The 27,111-nt window shown below is 40.5% G+C and overlaps 1 protein-coding gene across 7 annotated transcripts in view; it reads right to left on the bottom strand.

Moving 5' to 3' along the window:
* TBL1XR1 (TBL1X/Y related 1) overlaps positions 1-27,111 on the bottom strand; it is a 173,890-nt gene that overhangs the window by 29,008 nt on the left and 117,771 nt on the right. For 6 of the 7 annotated variants that reach the window (XM_048863460.2, XM_048863467.2, XM_048863462.2 and 3 more), the window contains one exon: positions 1,709-1,811. In XM_048863460.2, coding sequence (XP_048719417.1) covers positions 1,709-1,766 — 58 coding nt within the window. In that variant the 5' untranslated portion in view covers positions 1,767-1,811. Of the gene's footprint in view, positions 1-1,708; positions 1,812-22,709; positions 22,806-27,111 lie in introns of those variants that run through there. The other variant, XM_048863463.2, reaches the window with a different exon arrangement.

Here is a 27,111-nt window from a genome sequence, read left to right as displayed (position 1 = left end):
AAAAAACAGGAAGGAAGTCTAAATGTTCTGCCTCGTGCTTCACATTACACTATCAGTAAAAGGTCTGGTCACTAAAATACTATTAAGGCTATCAAGCATTCCCAAAGATCTGAAGACAGATGGATAGTACAAAGGCAATAAAGTCACTCATAATCAGGTTCAACCTCTCAGTGCCTGTCACTGGAACTTAAAACAGAATGCATGTATTTAGCGTGCTAGAAAAATCTTCTTCCTCTCATATTGCACTTGCCATCATTAATGGACCATAGTGCCTATTGATGAAGACAGCCAGCCTTTGAGCTTATCTTATGGTCACAAAACCTTGGTGTTAGCTTCTTGAAAATTGTTTCTCTTTTCAAGCAAGTTCCCAAAGCAGTATTCCCTTGAAGCTGAATGAGAAGAGACACAGAAGTCATCTGTTGGTGAAGGATGGAGCCAGAGGGGTCTTTTTTTTAGCTTCTGCTTTGGGCTGCCATGCTTTAGGAAAGACAAAATGGGTGAGGTAGTATTTTTTATTGGACAAACTTCTTTCCAATAAAAGATAATACCTCAGCCACCCTGTCTCGCTAATATCCTGGGATTGACACAGCTACAACTATACTGTTGTAAGAAAGGCAGGCAGAGAGAAAGACACACAAAGATGCAAACAGACAGAGATGCAAAAGGCACAAGGGATATGAAAATTAGCCTCCAACAGATGGGTTGGAAGAAATAGAAGAACTTAGCCTAACTAGTGCATCCAATAGGACAGTGAATTATTTTGTTGTGGCTTTTGCTCTTCAGACAACACCACAAAGAAACCATGTAGGCACAGCTGGGTACCAAATAACTGTGTTCACAAAATATACACAAACATGCATGTCTAGCTACATATTGTTGCTCTGACTGGTTTCTGAGGGCTTCTAAACATAAAAAACAGTAAGCACCATTAGAGGACTCAAACTATTTAAAGCAGTACTACCCTTTGAGTGTATACGACAGATGTCATTGCTCCATATAGAACTGGAAAAAAAACCCTTCCTTCTGTGTATGACAACAGCATTAGACTTTTGCTCTACCCTGTTATCCTCAAGAGCTAGGAGACTTCTGTTAGTCTTGCACTAAGGAGCAAAGACTCACAAGAAAGAAACCTGTACAGACAGTGTCTTTAGAAAAGGGAATTTACAAATTCTATGATTCATTATTGTCTCATTCACTGATGTTTTCTTGTTTGAAATAGAGTCATGTCAGCTTGTTCTATTTTCATGCTTTTTCAAGAAACTCAGTCTCACAAGAACAACCTATAGGAGAGTCTTTGGAGGACTCCAGGATAGAAGCATACAACAAGAGTATTTTTCTGGAGCAAACCTCTTCAAGCGGCCCAGAGCATGAAGAATCTTGGCCATCCAACACATCAAAGCTTCTTCTGAGCAAATGAGTTTCCAGAGACTCAATGAGCCCTTATTTTATTAGTTAGAAGCTACCAAATTTAAAATTACTAAAGCCGATTAAGTTGCAGGAGGCAACTTACCAGAATTGATCCTCACGATGGAAGAACATATAGAGAGAAAGCCACAAGAAGCAGTTCACATTTAGTAGATGAATCCACCTGGTTAAATTATAAATCCCAACTGCATGGATCTGACAAAGCCAATTACAGATGAATTATTTCTTGAATATCAAAGGAACTAAGAAATATTCACTTGATAATCATAATTCATGTACTCACCTGACTCTTGCAAGTATCTATATACCAGGAAGTTAACCTCATCACTGCTTATACTCATCTTTATTCCCACTTAAACCATGAGGTCACGACAAAGGATATAACCCTAAAAATAAAGCAAAGAACTGTAAGTCAGATAGGCACTTTTAAACAACCAATGCCAGTTTCTGCACTTAGGACGGAAGAATCCCATGCACTGCTACAGACTACGGACCGAATGGCTCGGCAGCAGTTCTGCAGAAAAGGACCTAGGGGTTACAGTGGCCGAGAAGCTGGATATGAGTCAACAGTGTGCCCTTGTTGCCAAGAAGGCCAATGGCATTTTGGGATGTATACATAGGGGCATTGCCAGCAAATCGAGGGACGTGATCGTTCCCCTCTATTCGATATTGGTGAGGCCTCATCTGGAGTACTGTGTCCAGTTTTGGGCCCCACACTACAGGAAGGATGTGGAAAAATTGGAGAAAGTCCAGCGAAGGGCAACAAAAATGATTAGGGACTAGAACACATGACTTATGAGGAGAGGCTGAGGGAACTGGGATTGTTTAGTCTGCGGAAGAGAAGAACGAGGGGGGATTTGATAGCTGCTTTCAACTACCTGAAAGGAGGTTCCAAAGAGGATGGATCTAGACTGTTCTCAGTGGTAGCTGATGACAGAACAAGGAGTAATTGTCTCAAGCTGCAGTGGGGGAGGTCTAGGTTGGATATTAGGAAAAACTTTTTCACTAGGAGGGTGGTGAAACACTGGAAAGCGTTACCTAGGGAGGTGGTGGAATCTCCTTCCTTAGATATTTTTAAGGTCAGGCTTGACAAAGCTCTGGCTGGGATGATTTAGTTGGGGATTGGTCCTGCTTTGAGCAGGGCGTTGGACTAAATGACCTTCTGAGGTCCCTTCCAACCCTGATATTCTATGATTCGATGATTCTCAACAAATGGTATATAACAGGAGTGGCCAACCTGTGGCTCCGAAGCCACATGTGGCTCTTCAGAAGTTTGTGCGCGGCTCCTTGTATAGGCACCGACTCCGGGCTTGGAGCTACAGGCGCCAACTTTCCAATGTGCCAGGGGGTGCTCACTGCTCAACCCCGGCTCTGCCCCAAGCCCTGCCCCCACTCCACCCCTTCCTGCCCCCTCCCCTGAGCCTGCCATGCTCTCGCTCCTCCCTTCCCCCCCAGAGCTTCCTGCATGCCACGAAACAGTTGATTGGGAGGTGCAGGGAAGGAGGGAGAGACGCTGATCGGTGGGGCTGCTGGTGGGTGGGAGGCACTGCGAGCGGTGGGGGAGAGCTGATGGGAGGCTGCTGATGCATTACTGTGGCTCTTTGGCAATGTACATTGGTAAATTCTGGCTCCTTCTGAGGAGGCCACCCCTGGTATATAAAAACAAGACACTTCTTCACAATGTTGCAAATATGGATTTTATTTCACTATGTAAAATCTGTCTGAATTTCCACCTTTAAAATGCCATTTATCTCACACCACTGTAAAAGATCACTCTTTTAAAAATCAAGCCAGATACACAATTGATGTAGATTGGCATAATTTGATGGCACAATTTCAATGAACAGAAGCCAAAGGACTGGCCTCATTTGAAAAAAAAACAAACAACAACAACGTAATATAGGTAATGTAGTTTGTAGCAAATCACATTATTAAACTAGAATTTATCTTTCACGATTTAAACTTCTTTCCACTTGGACAATTAAACTAGAATACTTGCTTTAAATCACTTTTATTTGCTAATCAATTTTATTTTCAGGTTCTCAAGCAACAGCACAATGCTGCAATGTATAGGCTGCAAAGACTGCAGGGATATATTTGTTTAGGAAAAAACATACTTCCGTTAAAATAAAACCATAGTAATACTGTGGGCTTTATAAAACCCTTATATTTTTAAAGAGAATATAAATTTGGTGGCAATTTTGACCAAACAGTATTCCTTTTAATAAAGGCTTTATCTGCTTTTAATTAACATTTGAATATATATTTCATTTTTTTAATTTGACGTCTGCACAGTAACAATGATTGTCAATGGCATTTATCAACAAAAAGAATCTCCAAGTACATAGTTTCTGACAGAAATTTGGGCAATATTTTGCGGCATATAATCCAAACAACTATCTGAAAGAATCTCTTAATATTTACAACAAAGTTAACACACCAGCCTTTGCCTCCAAAGACCTAGATTACAATGCTAATCTAGGTCACAGTGAAAACGTAGTGGTCTCATCCTAAATTCTCAGACATAATCAAACTACCACACAACTTGGTATGACTGACAGTGTGTATTCAAGAAAGAACTGTGCTAGCAGAAGTGTGGCAAGTCAAGACTGAGGTATGTTTACAAGGCTGTGAAAATCTCTCTCGAGGCCTGACCAAACTTTACGTGCCTCTGACAAGTGCTTGTAGTCCCTAACTTTAAGAAGTCTGAAATTCACACAAGGAGGAAGGCGACAATATGGAGGAATAGCACAAGTCTTATATAAGGCCAAACGGCACAGTCCATGTTATTCATTTCTACTATGAACCAAACCTGTTAGCCCCCATTATGCTATAGAATCCGTCAGGCACAATCTTGCTAACAGTTCTGCTTTTCCTCTATATCTAAAGGTATGGTGCAACTGTAAACGTACAGCTCATAAATTAAATCAGATACAGTGAAGCTACAGATTTGGAGAAGAAAATCAATTTTGGCCCCTGAAAAAGGCATGTCTACTGGTGCAGAAAATCATTCAATACCATCAACCACAGTGCTGCCAATTATTGCAATATTTGGTGTTTCTCTTAAAGCCCCAACAACTGGGGTCAAGAGACTGAGTCAGAATCCCTGCTTCCACTTCCAAAAAAAAAAAAAAGAAAAAAGAAAAAAAAAAGTTAGTTTCTAGCTCTCATAGTTGCAGAGAAAAGCTTAAAAATGTGAACTGAGTGCACCCTTAAGGCTCAGAAACCAGAAGACAAGATACAACATTTACGTGTCTGTTTTTTTTAAATAATGTTTTTGAATGTTTTAGGTTGGCCATACTGAGCTCACTGGTATCACAGTTTGAAAAAGTTAGTCAAAAATGAAAACTTGAGACGACCCCCCCCCCATGATTTTGCAACAAGATCTCATATTTTTCCTCCTTATCCTGGCGCCAGTAAAACATAAAAGGAAAGAGTAGAGAATAGGCCTTCTTGGATTGTCCAAAATGAATATCACTTCACAAAATAGGAATAAAACCTGTTGGCTTCCTCACCTATCTCCTACTGTAACTTGTAGGATGGTTGTGTGGTCATCTGATACTAAGGGTCAAGGAGAGGGAACTTAAAGGACAGCAGTGAGTGACGAAAAGCTAAGCAAAAACAAAACAAGAACAAAACAAAAGCAACCCATACGACCAGGGTCACTAGATAGCTGAAATTTAAAAGGCTTTACATTCTTTCTAGGGCATTCTTTTTCTTTAAACTGAGAAAGAGGTCAACTTGAAATTTCTATGCTACTTGAATCTTTCTCATCTCTTTCTTCTGAAGGCATAACAATGCTTACAATTGCTAGTTAGCAGGACCCAATGTCCAGATTTTAAAAGTATGTTGATACCCTTTTCTTACAAATAACGGTTGACATGTTTAGTTAAGTAACTTACCTTAAAGTCACAAACATGTTGATAAGGAAAAGAAAAAAAGTGGGCAGTTTTTCTTGATAAATCCACAAACGAAAAGGTAATATAGCTAATCATTTCTGGGGTTGACAAATTTATGAAGAGCTGTTCTGCTGCAAGCTTAAGCATTTTGCCTTGCAAAATACTAGAACAAGAGTGTGAATTCTATAATTTCTATAATCACTTGGAATTTTAAAACAAGTTTAAATATAACTTTTAAGGCTCGTGTTGCTAAACATAGGGAATATATGTCCTTTTCAACTATGTTGTATGTATCGGCAACTCCACCTAGCAGAGTGGTTCTCAAACTTTTGTATTGGTGACCCCTTTCACATAGCAACGCTCTGAGTGCGACCCCCCTTAAAAATTAAAAGCACTTTTTGATATATTTAATACCATTATAAATACTGGAGACAAAGTGTGATTTGGGGTAGAGGCTGACAGCTCATGACCCCCCCCATGTAATAACCTTATGACGCCCTGAGGGGCCCTGACCCCCAGTTTGAGAACCCTGACCTAGCATAAAACCAACATAAAATACTAGTCCTGTCTAGACAGACTGTTTTGTTGTCAAACATTGTACATTACCCTATTACCCCAAACCACTAGCTAAAGAGGTGTTCCAGGGCAGAGGAAACAATAGTCCTCTATCAAAAAAAAAAAAAAAAAAGCAGTTGAATTTTAGGGACCAATGTGGAAGTCTCCTTATATTATATACCCACACACCCTGCAGAAATTCATAACAACAACACTGGCTTGGTGCCCCTACTACCATTTTATAGATTTTTCAGATTTCACTGCATCATAAGAAAAATAAGAGACAGACAATATGGAGAAATCAGGTGTGAATACAAATATTTAATATTTAGCAAATAAATAGCATTATTACTACCAAGAGGCAGCTATTCAAAGCAGAATTGCAAAACTGTGATACAAACGTACCAGCCACCTGTTCTTTATCCTGATAAATGAAGATAAGGAAAAACTAATATTTTACTTGTTTCAGAGTAACAGCCGTGTTAGTCTGTATTTGCAAAAAGAAAAGGAGTACTTGTGGCACCTTAGAGACTAACCAATTTATTTGAGCATAAGCTTTTTTTTATTTTACTTGTCTGTCAAAAGTGTTATTCACCTTAGGCAAGTCAGCTAGTAACATTTTGCAAGGCTGGTTCAAAGTGTTCTCCAGCAAGATGTTCAGTGAAGTAAGGAGAAATAACTGGCATTTGTCCCACATGAAAACAGGTTTTAAATCTCATTGCCAAAAGGTGGCAGAGTGTAACACAAACTTTTGAAATACGGAACACTCCTTGAAAAATAAGGAAACATGTTAAATGAACATAGAATCTCCCCAGTGAGGACATTAAAATATCAGAGAAATATTACAAGAAAAGGGTTGCACAAGTTTCCAGATTCTTTCAGAGTCTTGGTTTTAGCTATTTTCTACAGCACTTGTTTAAAATTGTTACTGACACCAACACATCTGCATCCGATGAAGTGAGCTGTAGCTCACGAAAGCTTATGCTCAAATAAATTGGTTAGTCTCTAAGGTGCCACAAGTACTCCTTTTCTTTTTGCGAATACAGACTAACACGGCTGCTACTCTGAAACAACACATCTATGTCACCTTTCATCCCAAGGGATCCCAGCTCTATACATGCAAGAAACAATTCACTATCGAATTCCACCGACCTCCATGTAGAGAGCAACAGCCAGGCAAAGAACCACCATGCATTCCGCTGTACAACAATGGGAAAAGAGGAAGTCTGAAACTTTTGACATAGAATTAAAAATAAAATTCAATGCAGGTGAAAATGTTTAAGTAAGCCCAGAAGGTAATCAAGATGCCACTAAAACTTTCCTTTTGACAAACTTCTACTTCTTGAAAGTTCCATGAGACCTTAAGGGATGGATTCTGGGTCCTGCTGTGGGCAATTCACACTGGAGTACTAGTGCGAAGCAGCTGCAAAGCTGGCTTAGCCAGCTACCCCAATGCACAGAAATCTCCAGGAGGAGGAGGGCCAGCATAGCCAGCTATACATCACCCCTTTTCATGCTTCCTGACATTAGGGTGACCAGGTGTCCAGTTTTCGACCGGAATGCCCGTTCGAAAAGGGATCCTCGTGGCTCTGGTCAGCACTGCTGACCGTGCCACTGAGTGTCCAGTTGGTGGCGCAGCGAGGCTGGCAGGCTCCCTGCTAGCCTCTGCTCCATGCAGCTTCCAAGAAGCACCTGGCATGTCCACCCTCCGGCTCCTATGTGTAGGGCAGGGTTGGGGAACCTAGGGCCTGCAAGCCGGATTAATTTCATGCGGCCCACGGCGCCGTGAGTGCCATCTTGCCCTGTCGCAGGGGGTGGGGGGGAAGTGGGGGGAATCCCTGAGTCTTGGCGCTCCCCTGCGGGGCTGGAGCCACAAGTGTCAGCTCGCCCCGCTACAGGGGGAAGCCCTGAGCCTCTGCACCCCTCCGGGGCGGGTGAGTAGCCGTGACTGATTTTTTTCTATGGGTCAATGGCCTGTGACAAAAAAAAACGTTCCCCACCCCAGATCCTGCTTCCACAGCTGGAGCCATCACTCCCCTCTCACACCCCCTGCGTACCAACCCTCTGCCCCAGCTCGGATCCCCCTACTGCCCTCCGAACCCCTCAGCTCCACCACCCAGCCCAGAGTACCCTCTTGCACCCCAAACCCCACATCTCCAGCCCGCACCCCAAACCTCTGAGCCCGCACCCCAAACCTCTGAGCCCGCACCCCAAACCTCTGAGCCCGCACCCCAAACCTCTGAGCCAGCCCAGTGAAAATGAGCGAGTGAATGAGGGTGGAGAGAGTGAGCGGGGACAGGGCCTCGGGGAGTGTAGGGGGGCAGGGTTGGGGCAAGGGTGTTCGGTTTTGTGTGTGTAGAAAGTTGGCCAGCCTACCTGACGTGGGGGCATGGATGTGGCGTGGCAGGAGTGATCTCGAACTCCAGCAGTTCGCATGTGCTGGAATGGCCTGGGGAGCTGTTACAACCACATACAAGTTCTATCAGCTTTGAGGCAATATAGGGGCTGAAGTCAGGTAACAACTGAATCCAAAGCAGCCAGTTATATTAATACATCATAAGTGCTCAACTCAGCACAGCCATCCCATCACTTTCTCCTGGAACATACAGAGCTATATAGGATTTCTGCGAAGGAAAAATAATAATACCAGGAATATAAAGACATTAAATTAGCTAACCTACAAATTGATTGAATTTGTTCTTCCCAGAATTAGAACAAGGCCCAAAGCGGTGGTGGTGATTTGTTTTGTTTTTTCTTTGGGGGCGGGGGCAGCATTCACAAAGTAGGTGTACAACAAGTGGAATGAGACAGACAGAATGAGCCAGAAGAGTAAAAGAACAGGAAAAAATATGAGAGTGAAAAAACTTTAAATTACTGTCCATAAACCAGTGAATTAAATGTATTAACACTCCCTTAACTTATTTCCTCTGTGTGTGCACGCGCGCACGTATATATATGCTTGAGGGAAAGGAATGAGATGGCTAGTACTTTTCAGCACTTGAAATTATATTAATATTACTCTTTACTCTAGATTCAATTAAATCATTGTGAAGAGATGGAGAAAATTAATTATTTATTCATTCTTTCATGCAGAATCCGGTGACAGATGAAGGTCTTATCAGCCCTTAAACCCTCAGGTTAATTTGAAAACTGTCCATTGAAAATATTTTTTCAAATTTTGGCAGTTACGTATTGACCCCACAGCAGAGAGGCCTCTTGACATTTAAAAATTTAATTACAGTCAGGCCCTGCCGAAAATGCGAAATCTGGTCCTAACAACATTAACTCAAAACAGAGAAAATTTTCCTGGAATCCAAAATTTTTCAATGATATTTAGAAACCATTCCAATTTTTTCAACACAGCCTAAAAGTCCCATTTTCAAAAGTGACTTAGGTATCTATAAGCCCATGTGATATTGAAAACAATGCCTAGGTCACTGTTAAAATTGGGACTTATAAGAAGAGAGCTATGATTGCTACGAAATTTAGATTGAAAAATGTTATATATGCCAAAAAGTTACATTTTCTAAGCCAAGGATAGGTTTCAGAGTAACAGTCGTGTTAGTCTGTATTCGCAAAAACAAAAGGAGTACTTGTGGCACCTCAGAGACTAACCAATTTATTTGAGCATAAGCTTTCGTGAGCTACAGCTCACTTCATCAGATGCATACTGTGGAAACTGCAGAAGACATTATATACACAGACATCATGAAACAATACCTCCTCCCACCCCACTCTCCTGCTGGTAATAGCTTATCTACAGTGATCACTCTCCTTACGAGTATGATAATCAAGCTGGGCCATTTCCAGCACAAATCCAGGTTTTCTAAACCTCCCCCCCACACACACAAACTCACTCTGGATGGGCTATTACCAGCAGGAGAGTAACCACTCTTTTTACAATGTGTATGATAATCAAGGTGGGCCATTTCCAGCACAAGTGGGCTATTACCAGCAGGAGAGTGAGTTTGTGTGTGTGTGTGGGGGGGGGGGGGGGGGGGGGGGGGGGCGCGGAGGGTGAGAAAACCTGGATTTGTGCTGGAAATGGCCCAACTTGATTATCATACTCATTGTAAGGAGAGTGATCACTTTAGATAAGCTATTACCAGCAGGAGAGTGGGGTGGGAGGAGGTATTGTTTCATGGTTTCTGTGTATATAATGTCTTCTGTAGTTTCCACAGTATGCATCCGATGAAGTGAGCTGTAGCTCATGAAAGCTTATGCTCAAATAAATTGGTTAGTCTCTAAGGTGCCACAAGTACTCCTTTTCTTTAAGACAAGGATGAATGGGTTGGGGTTCCTCATCCCATCCTAAAGAGAACACACCGGCCCTGATTAGGCACCTACCTTATACCTTCCTGTGATTTGGCTTGATGGGTAAATCAAAAATCATCAAAAACAAACATCATCTTAAGTTTCCTCCAGTAACCTAGAATTTCCCTCCAGAATCTCCTGTATCCTAGTTCCCTCTTCTTAAAGGACGACTCCCACTGCCCGTATATCCTGGGTAGAGTTAATGAGGGGCACCTACCACAATGAATGAAATTTCAGCAACTTTATGCAGGCTTCTAACACCTGCTAACTATGTGGGTCAACAGCAGAGCCCTGGACCCTGTAAATACAAAGTATTTCTCAAAATGCAGCAAAGGCATTATTTCATTCTGGTAGACTTAGACTGCACAACAAAGAGGTCTATCCAATGCTCTGGATGCCTTTGAAAAACATTGTGCATAAACAGACTCCTGCATTTACTCTCACATAATGGTACCATGACCACAACATGAATATTCCCGAAATGTACTAAATCCCTCCAACAAAGACACAAACATTAGTCAGGTTTTTTCCCCCCACTTTACAAGAAACCATGGAAAATAATTTCTATTTTGTTTTTAAGCATGCACATACAAAGGTGGAAATCGTTTTTTTGTTTTGTTTTGTTTTTAGTTATTTTTTTAAGATTCTTACCATTTTTATGGCCACGCTCTTTAAAATAAAACCAACTGAATTAATTAATCTGAAAAGGTCCAGATACTTGGTTTATTCATAGATTCCAAGGCCAGAATGGACCATTGTGATCATTTAGTTGGACCTCCTGTTATTACACAAGCCACAGAACTTCCCCATATAATTTCTTTTTGAACTACAGAATATCTTTTTAACAAAAAATCGATCTTGATTTAAAAATTGCTAGTGATAGAGAATCCACCACAACCTTTGCTAAAGTTCCAGTAAGAGTAAATTGTTTAGCTAGATAAGCACTGAGAAAAGAAGATGCTTACTTATACAACCTTTTGGAAAGTTTTATTTCAACCCCTCTCCATAATTTACATAAACACCATGTACAGTAAAAGGAATCTCCCCAGCAATACACCATTTCTCCAAAGGTTATTCTTCACAGTATTTTGCAGATTAATCTTAAAGTCTGTAAGTTCTGGAACTCACCATCTGCTAGACATCGGTATCTCTACATGAAGCAAGCAGTAAAACTTTGCTATCAGGGGCCCTGGGTATCTATACAGAAGCATCATCCAGGAAGGTAGGGGAGCCTTAGGGACTAGTGATGTTTCACCTTTAAACAGATTCAATCTAGGTTCAGGGCAGAGATTGGGCTGAGGTTGAGAACATTTTTTGCAGTTGATGTGATCCCCCTTTCTTAGTAAACTCCAAATTAAAGGTATTTTGGATTTCCAGTTTCATTGCTAAGTTCCAACTTCAGAGTTAATTTTTATGGGCGACTTAGAAAACTTCAGAACACAACAGCAGGTCTTAACAAGAATGCCAATACATTCTTTGCAAGAACACTGAATTTCACTAGTATTAAAAAACTGCCCTTTCTCAAGACCTAAAAACTACAAACACGAAGTAAAAGTTTTACAAAATGCTTGTGCCCTATATTGATAAAAGTTTACCTGCAAGATCATGTCTGAAGTTGATAGAGTTTCTTATGGTAAAGAGCTGGCCCAATCCAAGGAGAAAATTTTACTGGGGATGTATTCATTAAGAAATCAGTTTAAATGATAACTGGCATTTTCCCATTTTCTCGTAAGTCTTTAAGTGTTGTCTCTTCTTGTCCTGTTTGTTCTTTCACGTTTTCACTTGAGAGACTTTTTTCCTACCATCAGGCACAGTATAAATTGGCCTTGTTAGGATTGTTATGGGTTTTGACAATGCTGTTATTACGGAGTCTTTCTAACCTTCTGAATTCAAAGGAAAACAGCCTTTGCTGTAAGGTTCGCATACTTCAAATTGAAAAAGTATCACTATTTCTGAATTTACTTATCTCTTAACTGCTGTTATTTAAAAATATTCTTTTGCTTTCAAAAAAGTCAAAAGGAGATGTCAAATATGAAAACATTAACAAATTTTCCTGTAATTCTTCCTAATGAGCCCTCCCTCTTACTTCAGGTTTCAGAGTAACAGCCGTGTTAGTCTGTATTCGCAAAAAGAAAAGGAGTACTTGTGGCACCTTAGAGAATAACCAACCAATTTATTTGAGCATAAGCTTTCGTGAGCTACAGTTCACTTCATCAGATGCATTCTGTGGAAAGTGTAGAAGATCTTTTTATACACACAAAGTATGAAAAAATACCTCCCACCACCCCACTCTCCTGTTGGTAATAGCTTATCTAAAGTGATCACTCTCCTTACAATGTGTATGATAATCAAGGTGGGCCATTTCCAGCACAAATCCAGGGTTTAACAAGAACGTCTGGGAGATCGGGGGGGTAGGAAAAAACAAGGGGAAATAGGTTACCTTGCATAATGACTTAGCCACTCCCAGTTTCTATTCAAGCCTAAGTTAATTGTATCCAATTTGCAAATTAATTCCAATTCAGCAGTCTCTCGCTGGAGTCTGGATTTGAAGTTTTTTTGTTGTAATATCGCAACTTTCATGCCTGTAATCGCGTGACCAGAAGAGATTGAAGTGTTCTCCGACTGGTTTGTGAATGTTATAATTCTTGACATCTGATTTGTGTCCATTGATTCTTTTACGTAGAGACTGTCCAGTTTGACCAATGTACATGGCAGAGGGGCACTGCTGGCACATGATGGCATATATCACATTGGTGGATGTGCAGGTGAACGAGCCTCTGATAGTGTGGCTGATGTGATTAGGCCCTGTGATGGTGTCCCCTGAATAGATATGTGGGCACAGTTGGCAACAGGCTTTGTTGCAAGGATAGGTTCCTGGGTTAGTGGTTCTGTTGTGTGGTATGTGTATACTCACCAGCAACCACATAACCAGTCGGAGAACACTTCAATCTCTCTGGTCACGCGATTACAGACATGAAAGTTGCGATATTACAACAAAAAAACTTCAAATCCAGACTCCAGAGAGAGACTGCTGAATTGGATTTCATTTGCAAATTGGATACAATTAATTTAGGCTTGAATAGAGACTGGGAATGGCTAAGTCATTATGCAAGGAAACCTATTTCCCCTTGTTTTTTCTTAACTCCCCCTCCCCCAGACATTCTTGTTAAACCCTGGATTTGTGCTGGAAATGGCCCACCTTGATTATCATACACATTGTAAGGAGAGTGGTCACTTTAGATAAGCTATTACCAGCAGGAGAGTGGGGTGGTGGGAGGTATTTTTTCATGCTTTGTGTGTATAAAAAGATCTTCTACACTTTCCACAGTATGCATCTGATGAAGTGAACTGTAGCTCACGAAAGCTTATGCTCAAATAAATTGGTTAGTCTCTAAGGTGCCACAAGTACTCCTTTTCTTTTTGCTCCCTCTTACTTGCATCCCATATAGTCATGCCTTGATTGTTTTCCTCCTAGCAGTCTAAAACATGAGCTGCTTTTCACATCTTCATCTTTTATCTCTAATGCTTTGGTCTTACTTTTAAATCACTATAATACAGCTCTATTTTCAAATACTGAAACATAATTTTTCTTTTCCCAGTCTGACTTTTTTTCCTTAGCTCAGTCTGTAAATATTTGTATTATACACTTCAGCTTTACTGACCAAATTTATGGCTGCAGTCTCCATCTTTCTGTGCCAATTTGAGTGTACAGAGCACACAATGTGACACAGTCAGTTTGGAATTTCCTAAAGAAAGAATTACAACCCTAAAAGAAAAATGAACTAAAATGATACCAAGATCCTCACAAGCTTCAAATCTGGGCATTAAGTCTCCAGAAACACCTAGCATAGTTCTATTACAACGTAAGCCACAGATATGGCTTATTTCTTGTTTTTGCCTAGAGTGAAACAGTATTTAATTATTGAACCATTAATCTCTTCCCCAAATTCATATGCTATGTGATGCAGGAGAGTGGGCCCCTAGATATTATGGTAAAGAGACAAGTTACAGTATATCCAGAATTGCATTCAGATATTATGGGTTATGCAAAGCTAGCAGCTGCATACTTTCTTAGGGAAGTAAAATTCTGACTACCACGGTCAGCACAAATCATATAATGAAAAAAATGGAATTATTGTGTCCCCATTGTACAGCTTCAGTGAGTGTCACTGATTTTAAAATCAAGGAGAATATTCATTTCTGAGAACAATTCTTGGAAATTGTTTCCTACACTGAAGGTGTATGCAAAGAAATGTATAAGTCACAGCTAATGTTGATCTGCTATACCTACCCACATTTGTTTAAAAGATGAACTTAAGCTTAGATGCTGAAAAGTCGGTCTTAACAGTGAAGTTACTATTATTCATTAGCCCCTGATATTTTTATCATTGTTTAAATTAATGAAACACTTTTGGCTACTAAATGTACATTTCTTGTGTTTTTAGGGGGGGTTAAAGCTAGGTAACATCTTAAATATAGGCACATGCAATACTTTAGTAGAGTTTTTACTAAAAATTCCTTCTAGTTAAATATAAATTGGTGTATTTCAAATGCAGTTATTTAATGGCAACAATTTGTCTGTTAACTGCTTTAAAAAAAACATGAGATTTGTTTGCACTTTCTTTAATATCTGTAGACTAAAATGCACTAAAAATACCCTTTTACTTACTTTATATTTCAGTATTTATTTAAAATGGTTTATCTGAGCTATGAATTAACAGGATACTGTTCTATGTGAAATCAGCATAGTCCCTCAAGACTACCCAGCTACTATGGAATATTTCACTTGAATAGTAAACCACAAGTAACAGCTCTTACATATATTTCCATGGAATTTTGATGGAATGGAAGGGGCTATTATCCAGGTAGCTGGAAGGTTAGATAACGCATTTTCAGTATTTTTAAAAATGTACTTCTTGGTGGCCATGGCTTTTGCAAGTGTCTAGAGTTGACTACAGAAATATTTAAACTTTAAATATTTAATTTTATATTTAAATATTTAAACTGGGGCTTTATGTCATTCAATGTTGTTTACATATTTAAATTCTTGTTACTCTGTTACAGACAATACACCATATAAATTGTCCAGACCGGACAGAAAACGGATTTACTCTCCTGATTTCCCTAATTTGCTGATTCTCATTTTCCTATTCTAAACAACATTATCACAGAAGCTATTAGTTAAATCTTAAAGGACTAATTTTGGCGGTTTCGTGCACATAGGCACAATCAGGGTAGAGGGGGAAACACCTGGTGGGAGTTTTCTAACTCAATTATATCTATCCCCCCAAAAATATGAGAGAAGACACTGTCAGATATCTGTGATGGGAACCAAGAAGGGGCATTCTAGTTGACGGACTCAAGGTCCAAGAGCTTTACTGATAAACACCCCACCCCCAAGGTCTAATTGAATTGCCCAGCAGTAACTATTAAAGTAACAATACTTTAACAAATAACATATTGAAAGAGTCAACCTTAGCACCCCTGAAATAATTGGGCTGTCGTAGGAATGCATAGAGAAATTAACAAAAAATTAAGAAATTCCACTTGACCGTGCCAATCCAGCCATTGTATATAGAGAGAGCGGTGGGATTACCTCAGAAAGGTAACCTGAAAAACCCACTTCCCAAATCCCACATATGAGGCTATATCTACCCTGTAATGCCCGACAAAAAGCAAGCATAGAAGCCCACCTTGTTGCTTGGTACAAATCCTGTGGAGAGAGATCTGCTTTCTCTGCCCCAAGAGTTGCCTTTCAGAAAAGTAGTAGTCTTTCCTTGGCCAAGTAAGGCTATGTAATTCCATCCTTAAACCATTAGAAGAATGTCCCTTAGGACACAGTAAAGCTCCTTTAGGATGCCTACTTAAATTCAACAAGGCTCTTGTAGTCTGGACACAAAGATGCCAACTTAAACATGTGTTTAGGTGCTTTCCTGAAAAAGGAGCAGACTAGGGAGATGCTAAGATTCTTGGGATCTGGACAGGAGAACTACAAGAAAGGAGAAAATTGGGACTATGTTGTTTTTTAGGACCCAATCGAACTCAACACTTTGTGTGTGCATAACTTTAAGCATATGAATAGTCCCATTTGAGCATTAAAAGTTGAGTATGTGCTCAACTGCTTTGCTTCACCAGGGCCTAAGTGAAAAATTAACTCAGGGTTAAAGTAAGGAGAGTGCTTGCAATTCCATTGCTCATCTCACTGAGTGAACAGCAGCTCCCCAGAACACAGTCTTCAGAGAAGAGAACTGACCGAGAATGCTGATCTGATGATCAAAGGGCTGGCCCATGAAATCATTCAGGAAAATCAGGTTGAGAGCCCAAAACAAAACTTATTTGGGGAAGTAGTGTCAGTTGCCATTGAAAAACAAAAACACAAAACAAAACACCCCCAAAACCCACAGATGAGTCCCTCTGAACCGGAAATGGAGGCAAAATGCTGCAACTGACAGCTTCTGTCCGGGCTCAAAAAGGCCTAACACTCACAAATGTCCTCTGTGTGTGGCAATCTACCACTGAAGAAGGGTGTGCGAACAGAGTGACTGCGTGATTACCAGATCCAAAAATTACAGAAATCTATACAATCAAACATTTAACAGTGATCGTATAAGGTTGGTCTCTTCACAGCTGATTTATTCCTGTCTCCACTCACCAGAAAACCTATTGTGTAATCTGGCATGTGAGAATGATCAAGAATATTCTATTTTTCCAAATATGTTGCCACTGATATTCCCACAATAGATCATTCACAGCTCTATTTAAGATTAATTGAATTATATGGTCTCCTGCTGGTACATAAGTGCAAAGGCAAAGCTGAGGGGTTTATTTTCAAAACAGGAGACATTGATCCTGTGACAATGTTCCATTATAGTGACTTTATTTCTATTAGACACAGTGATTACATCTACATCAATCGTTTGTACTGATGGATACTGGTGCTCTAAGAGTGACACAGTTTCTCACTGTGTTACTGTTGATCAGCTGCATACTGATTGGTTTGAGAATAGACTTATTCTGAGCTTCAAATAATAACTATTTATCTGTAAGAAAAAAGCTTAAAGTTACACTAGACATATAAATTAGCTGGTTTCTGATCGACTGAGGGTTAGCTTGTTTATTTTGGAAACCCTGTTAGCAAATAACAATTAATGACCCAGCAATCTGGCATAGGTCCATTTGTTATGATTATTATAGTTAGGTTACTGACAGTAATGATACAGTCTCTGTGGTCCTTACAACTGTTTTCTGCTGAAGGAATCCTTGATACTCCTGCAGTAGTATCGCTATCTTGACAAGAGATTTCAGACAAAAAGGTAGATGAGCATACCACTTGAGTTTTGTTAAGAAATCAATTATCTGTTTTGCGGTCACAGAGATAGATCCTGAAACTCTCCACCTGCTCTGTTTCCCCTTTCCCACTACCCTCACCATCTATAGTTCCCACCAGCTTTACCTGTTCTTTTTCTCCTCCCCATCTCTATCCCCCTCCTCCCAGCCACATAAATCCAACACACTCCTCAACCACCCTCTCCTCACCTCCAGTGACATCTGCCCCAAACCTGGCCCCCCATCCACTCCACCCCCCATCACCACTTCTGCCCTTCTGGTCCCTCCCTTTCTAGCCTCATGACCATCCCTCGTCACCTCTGATCTCTCCTTGTCCTGCTTTCTGTGGAATGCTTGTCCCATCTCTAAAAGCATCACAGCCATCTGTGACCTTCACCTCCTGCCCCAGCCATCTCCAGGTTCTTAGAGAGATCTGGATCTTCCTGGTGAAACCACCTCAGCAGCTGCAGTCTCTTAGAGCAACTTCATTTGCTCCTGCGCTCTGTACCAAGAATCATTCCCAGAGGAATGTGGTGGGGATGTTATGCTTAGCTTCTGCCGCTTCCAGCTTCTCCCTATTCTTACTCCTTCTGTAATCAGCACTCCTTCCAGCTCTTTTCGCCTCTTTCCCCACAATGCTGTTACCGGGTTTTGATTCCTAGCTTGCCATCTTCCTTTCATCATAATCTCCCACCTATCCTCGGTGACTTTACCTTCCATGCTGATGGCCTCTGCAACCACTAAACACTCATCTTCTTGCTCACACCTCAAATCAATTCTCCCACTCACCAAACTAACCATTCACTTCAACTAGGTCTTCACCAAACATTGCTCTCTCTCTCGTCTCTCCATTCCAGAGTTCCCCTTTTTGATCATCATCAACACCAATGACTTTATCTTCCTCTCTCAGCTCCCTCCTTCCAGGCCTCTCTTTACTTTCTTCCATAGACATTTCCTTGATTATCACCATTCTATGCTCTCGTCCTCCTCTCCCACCACAAGGTCTGTCCTGCTATTCCCTAGTCATAGCTCATTCCCAACAAGCTGTGACTTCTGCCTTCTACTAAACACTGTTCATTTTATTGTTACCTCATTCTCTCACCTCCACCACGCCCAGCCTGTCTGTTTTGTTCACCTGTTGCACACTGTCTGCCATGTAGACAATAAGCTCTCTGGAGCAGCACTCTGTTTTCTGCTGCTTGTCTGTTCATCACCTAACACAACGGGACCTCGATCACGATTTTTCAGTGCTACCGTGCTACAAAAATAATAATAGATCCAGTGTTAAGTTTAGACCCTAACAAAAGCAGGTAATTTTGTCACATACCGAAATAAAAACATAGTCCACCTCCATCGATGGATCTGTGGGAACCAAGGAGGCTTTTTCACTGATGCCCCTTGATAATAGGCCCCTCTTATATAATAATGAAATTTGTAAGTGTTCCTCGATTTGGAACACTTCTTGAAGCCCTCTGCTTCAGTGTCTTGATTTGTGTCACAGAATGAAAGGGAAGGCCCTGTGACCAACTGGCTGCTGCTGATTGACAGAAAAGGAAAGTATCTGGATTTTACAAGGCAGGGAAGAGTGGACAGAAGAGGGAGATTGAGAGCTTTCTGTGAGAAAGAGTAAGGAGTATCAGGGGAGTACTTCTGGAAACAGAGATGAGGAGCCAGGGAGCCGTTTGAGCTGGGGCCGAGCTCCAACATGATTTCTGAGAGAAGCAGTGGGGGAAGCCTTCTGGCAGCTTGGCCTGAGACTCCAGAGAGCAAAGCCCAAGAACAATGGCCTGGCTATCCCAGAGACTGGGAGAAGTCAGGAGGACTGAGATGCTGTACTAGCTGGGAAAATTGAAAACAGACCTCAGAGAAAAGGGACGGTGAAAAATTAGCCTGGCCTCAGAAAGGAGAGGCCTCAGTGGAATACCTCAGAAAGAGACTTTATTTGAATCTGCAACACAGACAGACCTTCAGGAAAGAAGGGTCTGTATGCAGTGGGAAACTGGGACGAAAGAGATGGAGTTCGCGCAAACAGGTTAATAAACTAGTCCCTGTAGGTTAATAAACTACTCCCCAAGAAGGTGTGTTGGTATGCAACACGAGCCTTGGTGGACTTATTGGGGTGCTCCTGGGTGAAGGGAAACTGAGGCTGGGTGCTGCAGAACAGGCACACTCATTTACAACTTGCCTTGGAATGCTGCTCTGGGGGGTTTTATTATTATTATTTTGTTTAAAAAGAAGTTGCTGGAGGTACTAAGGGCTCAAAGTACGCAGAAAAATCCTCTGTGGCCCATTCCTTCTTTTCCAGTGAGCAACTGAGGGCATCAGATCCAAGTACACTGGTCTCTTAGACAGAGATGGCTAAGTGAACATGACCTCCTTCAACAATATGACCTTGAACCATCACGAGCATGTTTGTTTTGCTCTGGTCTAAAAAGCCACAAACGCAAAATACCGCTATATGGTTTTTTTTTTTAAAGCAATTCATATGTGAAAATAAAATGTCTTTTGTATTAGCATAAAGATTAGTCAAAACTAACCTATAAAAGATAAAAACTAGCTTACGCTATACTATCAACATAAATCATAAGCACACATGAGGCAAGGGAAATATTTCCCAGGTGGCGTGACAGAAAGAGGCACAGAGAATGGTTATGGGGTCTTCTATAATCACCATTGGAATGGAGGAGTCATGTGTGTTCTCTAATTGTTAAATTGCTTCAGAAAAGCTCCTGGATTACCAGGCACATCACACAACTTCTTCAGTGGCTATACAAGCTAGCAATTTGATGGGGGGGGGGGGGGGGGGGGGGGGGGGGGGGGGGGGGAGAAAGAGACAATAACTAGGTGTTCTGTTCACAGAGCAGGTGGAGAGAGTTTGATCTTTTCTAAATGCAAATAAAACTGACTTGCTTCCTCATTATTAAGACTGTTCCTATATGCTATTCCCCAGGAGAAAGGTTTTAGAATTATCAGCTCTGTCAGCATCTAGTTTAGGGATAACAAATACTTTTTCTGAAATTCTTTTGTGAGTGCATGAAAGCTGCCAAATTTTTCCTGAGGCAGATGTTCTGTTGAATACTAACTACTATGAGTCCACTGTCTCTGAAAAATGAAGGGTGAAATAGAAAGCCCCTGTGAGAAAATACCATAATGAAAAAATAGAATTTCATGGGATTCAGAGAACTTTCAACTCCAATTCATGAGGTTTTTACTACTGAAAATATAAACTTTTAACTAGGGAGAAATATAATCTCCATTTTTAATTACCATTAGTTGAGCATTACTACTTCAGAACCTGCTACTTATTTAAGATTAGGCCAGATACATTCCCCTGCCTTGGGATGAAGAAATAGCTAGCAGCATCTCCTCTGATTAGAGGGAACAAAGTGAATTAAGGGGGTTGAGATGACCCTGAGTATGTTTCTATAATGGTCTCCATTTATTAGCATGAAGGGCACTACTACCCATGAGTTTTGGACTGATGTCAAATATGCAGATTCATGCATATGAATATTAATGATAGAAATACACTGTAGTTTAGACTCGCCCCTTTCCCTCCCCACATTAATCCAGATATTAAACACACTGAGAATGTATACTGCACTTGGACTCTGGTATTTAGTAATGAAAATATGTGCCAGCATTCATCACACAGACTACTCAAAGCTCTCCAAAGCCATGAAACAAGCCATAGAGCCTAGAATAAAATAAAAATTTAAGCAATCTGACAAGTTTCCTTCAGGCCTAGGTAAACATCTTGGGAACAGCTAAGACAAGTAACCGAGAATTGACTTATTTGGTAAAACAACAACAAAAAAGGTAACATTAATATCAAAACCAGACTTCAACGAGAAACTGCAGAACTGGAATCAATTTGCAAACTTGACACCATCAAATTAGGGCTGAATAAAGACTGGGAGTGGCTGGGTAAGTACAAAAAATAATTTTCCCTCTGTTGATATTCACCCCTTCTTGTCAACTGTTGGAAATAGGCTGCATCTACCCTAATTGAATTGGCCTCGTTAGCACTGACCCTCACTTGGTAAGGCAACTTCCATCTTTTCACGTGCTGTATATTTATAACTGCCTACTGTATTTTCCACGCCATGCATCTTATGAAGCGGGTTATAGCCCATGAAAGCTTATGCCCAAATAAATGTGTTAGTCTCTAAGGTGCCACAAGGACTCCCCATTGTTGTTTTTTTTTTTTTAATATATATATAAACTATATATATAGTTTAGAGGGGGACTCTTCCTCTCCCACATACATCTCAAGACCATCTTTGCTTTTTTGGAGAGTTAAATCTGGAAAATAAGCCACTTTTCTCACTATCCCGCACCCCACAAGCAATCTGCATCCAGGCTCCCTTTTCATTCAAAAATGCTCAACCATGACAAAAACCAAGTCTGTTACCAATGCAAACATAATCAAAGGAAATTAAAAAAAAAAAAAAAAAACCCACACAGAACAACACAACCTCCAACCTCACCCCATATGTACCTATATGTAATTAAAAGGCTGACTAAGCAGGAAGAAATAATTAAATCAGCACTATCTCTCAGTTTAAAAAAGGGGGGATGAGATACTTAAAACAACTGCTCATACTGTGAAACTGAATTAGAGAGGGGAGGGTTACAAAAATTAAAGATCAACAAACATGCTTCTGGACTTCAGGGTTTAACAAGAATGACATTTAAAATAAAATGTCAGGAAAAATGTTCAAAAACACCCACATGACAGAAGCCTAAGTCCCACTGACTTTCAATTAGTCTTAGGCTCCAAGGGGCCAGTTTTTCAAAGGTATTTAGGCACCTAAAGATGCAGATAGGTATCAAGTGGGATTTTCAAAAACACCTACCTAATTTGCATTGATTTGGGAGTTAGGCAACTAACCTCCTTGGGTGCTTTTGAAAGTCCCACTCAGCATCTATCTTTAGATACCTAAATACCTTTGAAAATCTTGCCGCAAACTGCATCATTGTTGAAAATAGGACTTAGGCTCCTAAATGATTTAGGCATTCTTGAAAACTTTCCCCACCAGGTTTTGTTCAACAACCTTTTTATTACTTAAAAAATAAATTATGATACAAGCTATCAATTGTATAATTGCAATTTAAAACACTAAGGCCCAGTATCTAAAGGATGCGGCAACAATGGAAAACCATGAATTCAGACAATTCATATTCTACCTGGCAGCAGTCAGGATGACTCCAGATTTGCACAAGTACTCTGTTACTGGGTGGAGGTACAAGCTGTAACATACCCTTTTTCAGATAAACTCTTGTTTACTTAACATCTGTTTAACCACTGACTGCAAAACAAAAACAACAAAAAGTCTTTTAAGGCCTAGTTCAAACTTCTTTCAAAACCAGTAAAGGCTATTCTAAGAAATAAACAGTATATCACAAATAGTACATTTCTGGCACTGTGAGATTCCAGCCACCTTTCCCCCCTGCATTAAATGTAGAGCAAATTTCATAGTAGCAGTTTGTCACTGCTGATCTTGACTCTTCCACCCAGGCCTGGGAACAGTTACATTTGGATATGAACTACTGGAGCCATAGGCAAAATGGCACCCACAGCTAGTCTGGTTTACACCTTCGAAGAGAAGGATCAATTTCATTACTGTCCTACTTCATAATTTACATCTCTTCGAAAAAAGGAGGCAAGAACTGATAAAGCATTCACATATCTTCTTTTATTGCACTATATGCAGGATTCCAGTCTACGATCCTTCCTATTAGTGCAAACTATTAGGCAATTCTTTGAATAAAACCAGTATAAAACAAAAAATGTATTTCACACACGTCGTAGCTCCCAGGGCAGCTGGATGTGTGGGTATCTGAGGCTTGTGGTTCTTGAAGCAGGGGAATGTCTGCTGCTGTTGGGCATTCCCAGGGTGGGTGCATATGAGAGAGTACCTGGGACAGGGAGCTGGTAGTGGTAGTTTCTGGAGCAACAGGGGCTGGGGATTTCTGGGTTAGTTGGATGGGCAGTGCCTGGAGAAGGGAGCAAGGGGTTACTGTTGGTGTTGGCAGTTCCAAGTGTAGGGGGCTGTTGTCAGTAGTACCTAGAGCATATGAGGGGCTTTGGTAGTTCCTGGGGCAAACACTGTGTTCTCTATTTTCCTCTCTCCCCCTCCTTTTTTTCTTTTTCTTTATTGCTGCTGCTGCTTTCACGATATTCTCCCTGGCAGGAATTTGCAGGGAGAATAGTCCCAGGGGAGGAGAGGGCAATGAAACTACCTGCTCAGCAGGCACCACAGCTGGCGCTGGGTGTTCGGGAGGCCGAACAGTACAAGGAGTTGTGCTGGATATGTGAGATTTCAGCAGGGATGCAGGCAGCTCTGACAGGCTGCCACCTGGAAGCCCTGCAACTAGAGAAGTGGTTTTTTTTTTGGTTTTTTTTTAAGCCCACCTCAATGCAATTCTATCCACAACTTGTACCACACGTAGACTCCTCCGCGGCACAATAAACTCCCTTTCATTTCCAACACAAACCCAACTACAATGCACACATCCAATCTCCAGTTCCTCCCAATCACACTCAAGCACGCTACCGTAACTTTGTTATGTCAAACACCATATTATTTAGGTTTTTCCACTGTGTACCTTTGAAGGAAACAATTCTTAATTCAACTGAGGTTGGACCTTAGTGTGATTGGGAGGAACTGGCTGCATGCTTTTTGGTTGATTATATATTGAAATTAAAAAGGGAAATTTTTTTTGTGGAGCCGAGTAGTCTGTAAATGCAGCTGGGTACTGGAGTTTGGGTAAATCATGTGAAATGAGGTTAATATGGGTGTTAGTGTGAACTGCTGATCTCCTCAATTGTCAGTGATTGTGTTGATAAGGAAATGCACTTGAAGACCCTTAACTCTATTGTGCTTTGCATATGAATATGTCCTGATGATTCCCTTCAAAGGTGTCCACATTATTTTGACAAGACACATACCTGTGCCTCCAGCAGGCGCCTACTCTTTTGACTCTTACTTTATTCTCCTTAAAGTTAAGGATGTGCTTAAGTGGTTTACCGAATCAAGGCCTAACTGGGCTCCACTGAAACACATACACATAATATTTTATTACTGTGTATGTGAACACATGTGGAAGTGACGTGCAGCTGATATGTTGTAGAGCCACATGGTAAATTCCATCATCTCTGACAACATCTCCTATGCCCTGTACAGAAATCAGTTTCTGCTGGGAGTTATTCTAACACTTTAAACTTCCAAGCAGCAACCATTTTCTTTTAAAAATTTACTTGCCACAAATATGCTTCCTCCTTTTCCCCTCGAGACCTATATTCCCTGACTGAAACCAAATATTCTTAAGGCAGGACATAGACAGTCCTAATCCAGTGACAAAGTCAGATCTTGCAACTTTGCAAGTCTAGAAACAGGAGCTTTATAGCACTTGAAAAGGGAGATGCTTTGGTTTCCACCACTTAGTTCTAGCCCCAGATAGTTCCTAGATACTGGACTTTTAAATTATGACACTTTTCCATGTAAAAATCTATTTTAAAGTTAATTTTAGAGATTTAAGAATGTATTATTTTTCTTTCCTTCTAATCTAAAGCATTGTAAAGGTGGCCTTTTACTACCAAGGTAGCCTGCTTGTACATGTGACCAGGTACAACAATTAGTCTCAACAAAATATTCAAAACAGTCATAATTTTTAGACAAGTTTTTGCTTTTCTGTTAAATGTGTGAGATACATAGAATTCATAATGGTGTATTTGTGAGGAACATAGCATATTCAATTCCTTCAAAGCCTTTATATCACACCATCATGAAGTCTTCACTGCATCTCTCACATATGCACACAAAAGATCATTTTTACATTAAAGCTCTGCACTAATTGCCTGTGCAAGAAAACCAGTAGGGTCTGAAAAAGAAGCTATTCGTAAAAGTGGTTTGAAAGGCATAAAGGAGCCACACACGAGGAGAAGTTGAAAACCAGGGCAATGCTTCCTCCCCTTTATTGCTCAGGACAATGTCATATGTCTGCTTTTATTCCTGAGAAATTTCTCAGTTCATCCCAACTGAAGATAATCATTATTCAAAACCTGATGATCATTCACCAGCATGATAAGGATAGAGTGTACTGAGATATAGTTTCAGTATCCAGAAACATTTAACGTGATATATAAAATTGAAATGTATTTTTATGTATATAAAGACATATAAAGATGGTCTCTGAGCCATTTACAAAGAAAACATTTTGAATTAAACATTTTCTCCAAGCTAATGGTAAAATAACTAAATTACATGTTCAGAGAAAAGTATTTACATTGCTAAGGTGCAATTAGAAATATTAGACTGTTCCCCCTTTAGAAAATTTACTGTGAAGAGAAAATATTTGCAGTTTGTAAAAGCCAAGCAGCAGCAGTGATGGAAATATGCTGCATCTTGTATCCGCAGGATAGCTATTATACAGGCAGCTGCAGTGAAGATGTCTCCTAATTGCCCCACAAATGACCTCCACTGTTTCTTTTGGGGGATGAGGTAATTACAGTAACTACCTCTGCTAGTTTAGTTGTAGGGCTTCTCCTTACCAAATGCTGCCATATTACATGAGATAGCTTTGCAAATATAGCCAATGCCGACAACAGTGTAAGGTGTACTCCCCTCAAACATTTGAAACACGGTTTCAGAAGGGAAAACTGCAGCTCTCACATTTCTACAATTCTAAAAACATGAACACACTTAAAAACATGGGTCAGTAAAATAATAAGTTAATGGGGTGGGAAAGCCCACTAACTTTTCTAGAGATCATTGTACCCTAATAAATAATGCTCACAGCATTTAAATCATTTTTACAGATTCTCAATACCATATTCCTTTGATCTCAATGACTTCCCGACGTCTTCACCTGCAATTAGTTTATATACTTACAATGTGAATGCCTTTCAGAATTTCCTTATGTTATAGCTGATTAATCTGGCGGCATCCAAAGCTACCAAGCGCATCCCCCAGGTGTTGGATGGGGAGTGTCCACATGTGGGCAGCTCTGAATAATGAATAAGGAGCCGTGGACCTTAGGTTGTACATAGCACTGGTAATCTCACTACGTAAAAACAAACTTGCCACAGAAAACTTCCTACAGAAGCCATATTGGTGGTATGCAGGAGGCTTGAACAGGAGACCAACTTCAACTGAAGAATATGATGGACATTTCTCAAACCCATAAGGAAACCCATGTCCTGAAAAGTCCTGGTGCTCAAAGCCAGGTCAGTAATGAAAATCAGATTCTGGAATCTGAGAATAGTGTATGAAGCCACTAAAACTGCTCAAGTAATTAAAGAAATGGATAGATACCATCTTGATGCCCTTGGAATCAGCAAGCGGAGATGGACAGGTTCAAACAAACTACACATTAGAGAAACAAATAAGACATCATCTACGCCGTGAACATGGGTAGTAGACATGAAGCTGGCATAGCAATCCTAATGGTGAATGAAGCAGAGCAGGCACTGACTAAGTGGAATCAGGCAATGAAAGAATTATTAGAGTTCATGTTCAGACTAGAGTCTTCAAACTAAAAGTCATGCAATGCTATGCACGAGGGAACAAAAAGCCAGATGAGTAAT

This window comes from Caretta caretta, chromosome 9 (genome assembly GCF_965140235.1).
Source record: "Caretta caretta isolate rCarCar2 chromosome 9, rCarCar1.hap1, whole genome shotgun sequence".
Classification (NCBI taxonomy): domain Eukaryota; kingdom Metazoa; phylum Chordata; order Testudines; family Cheloniidae; genus Caretta; species Caretta caretta.
Note: the sequence above shows the minus strand (reverse complement) of the source record. Positions and strands in the feature narration are given on the sequence as shown.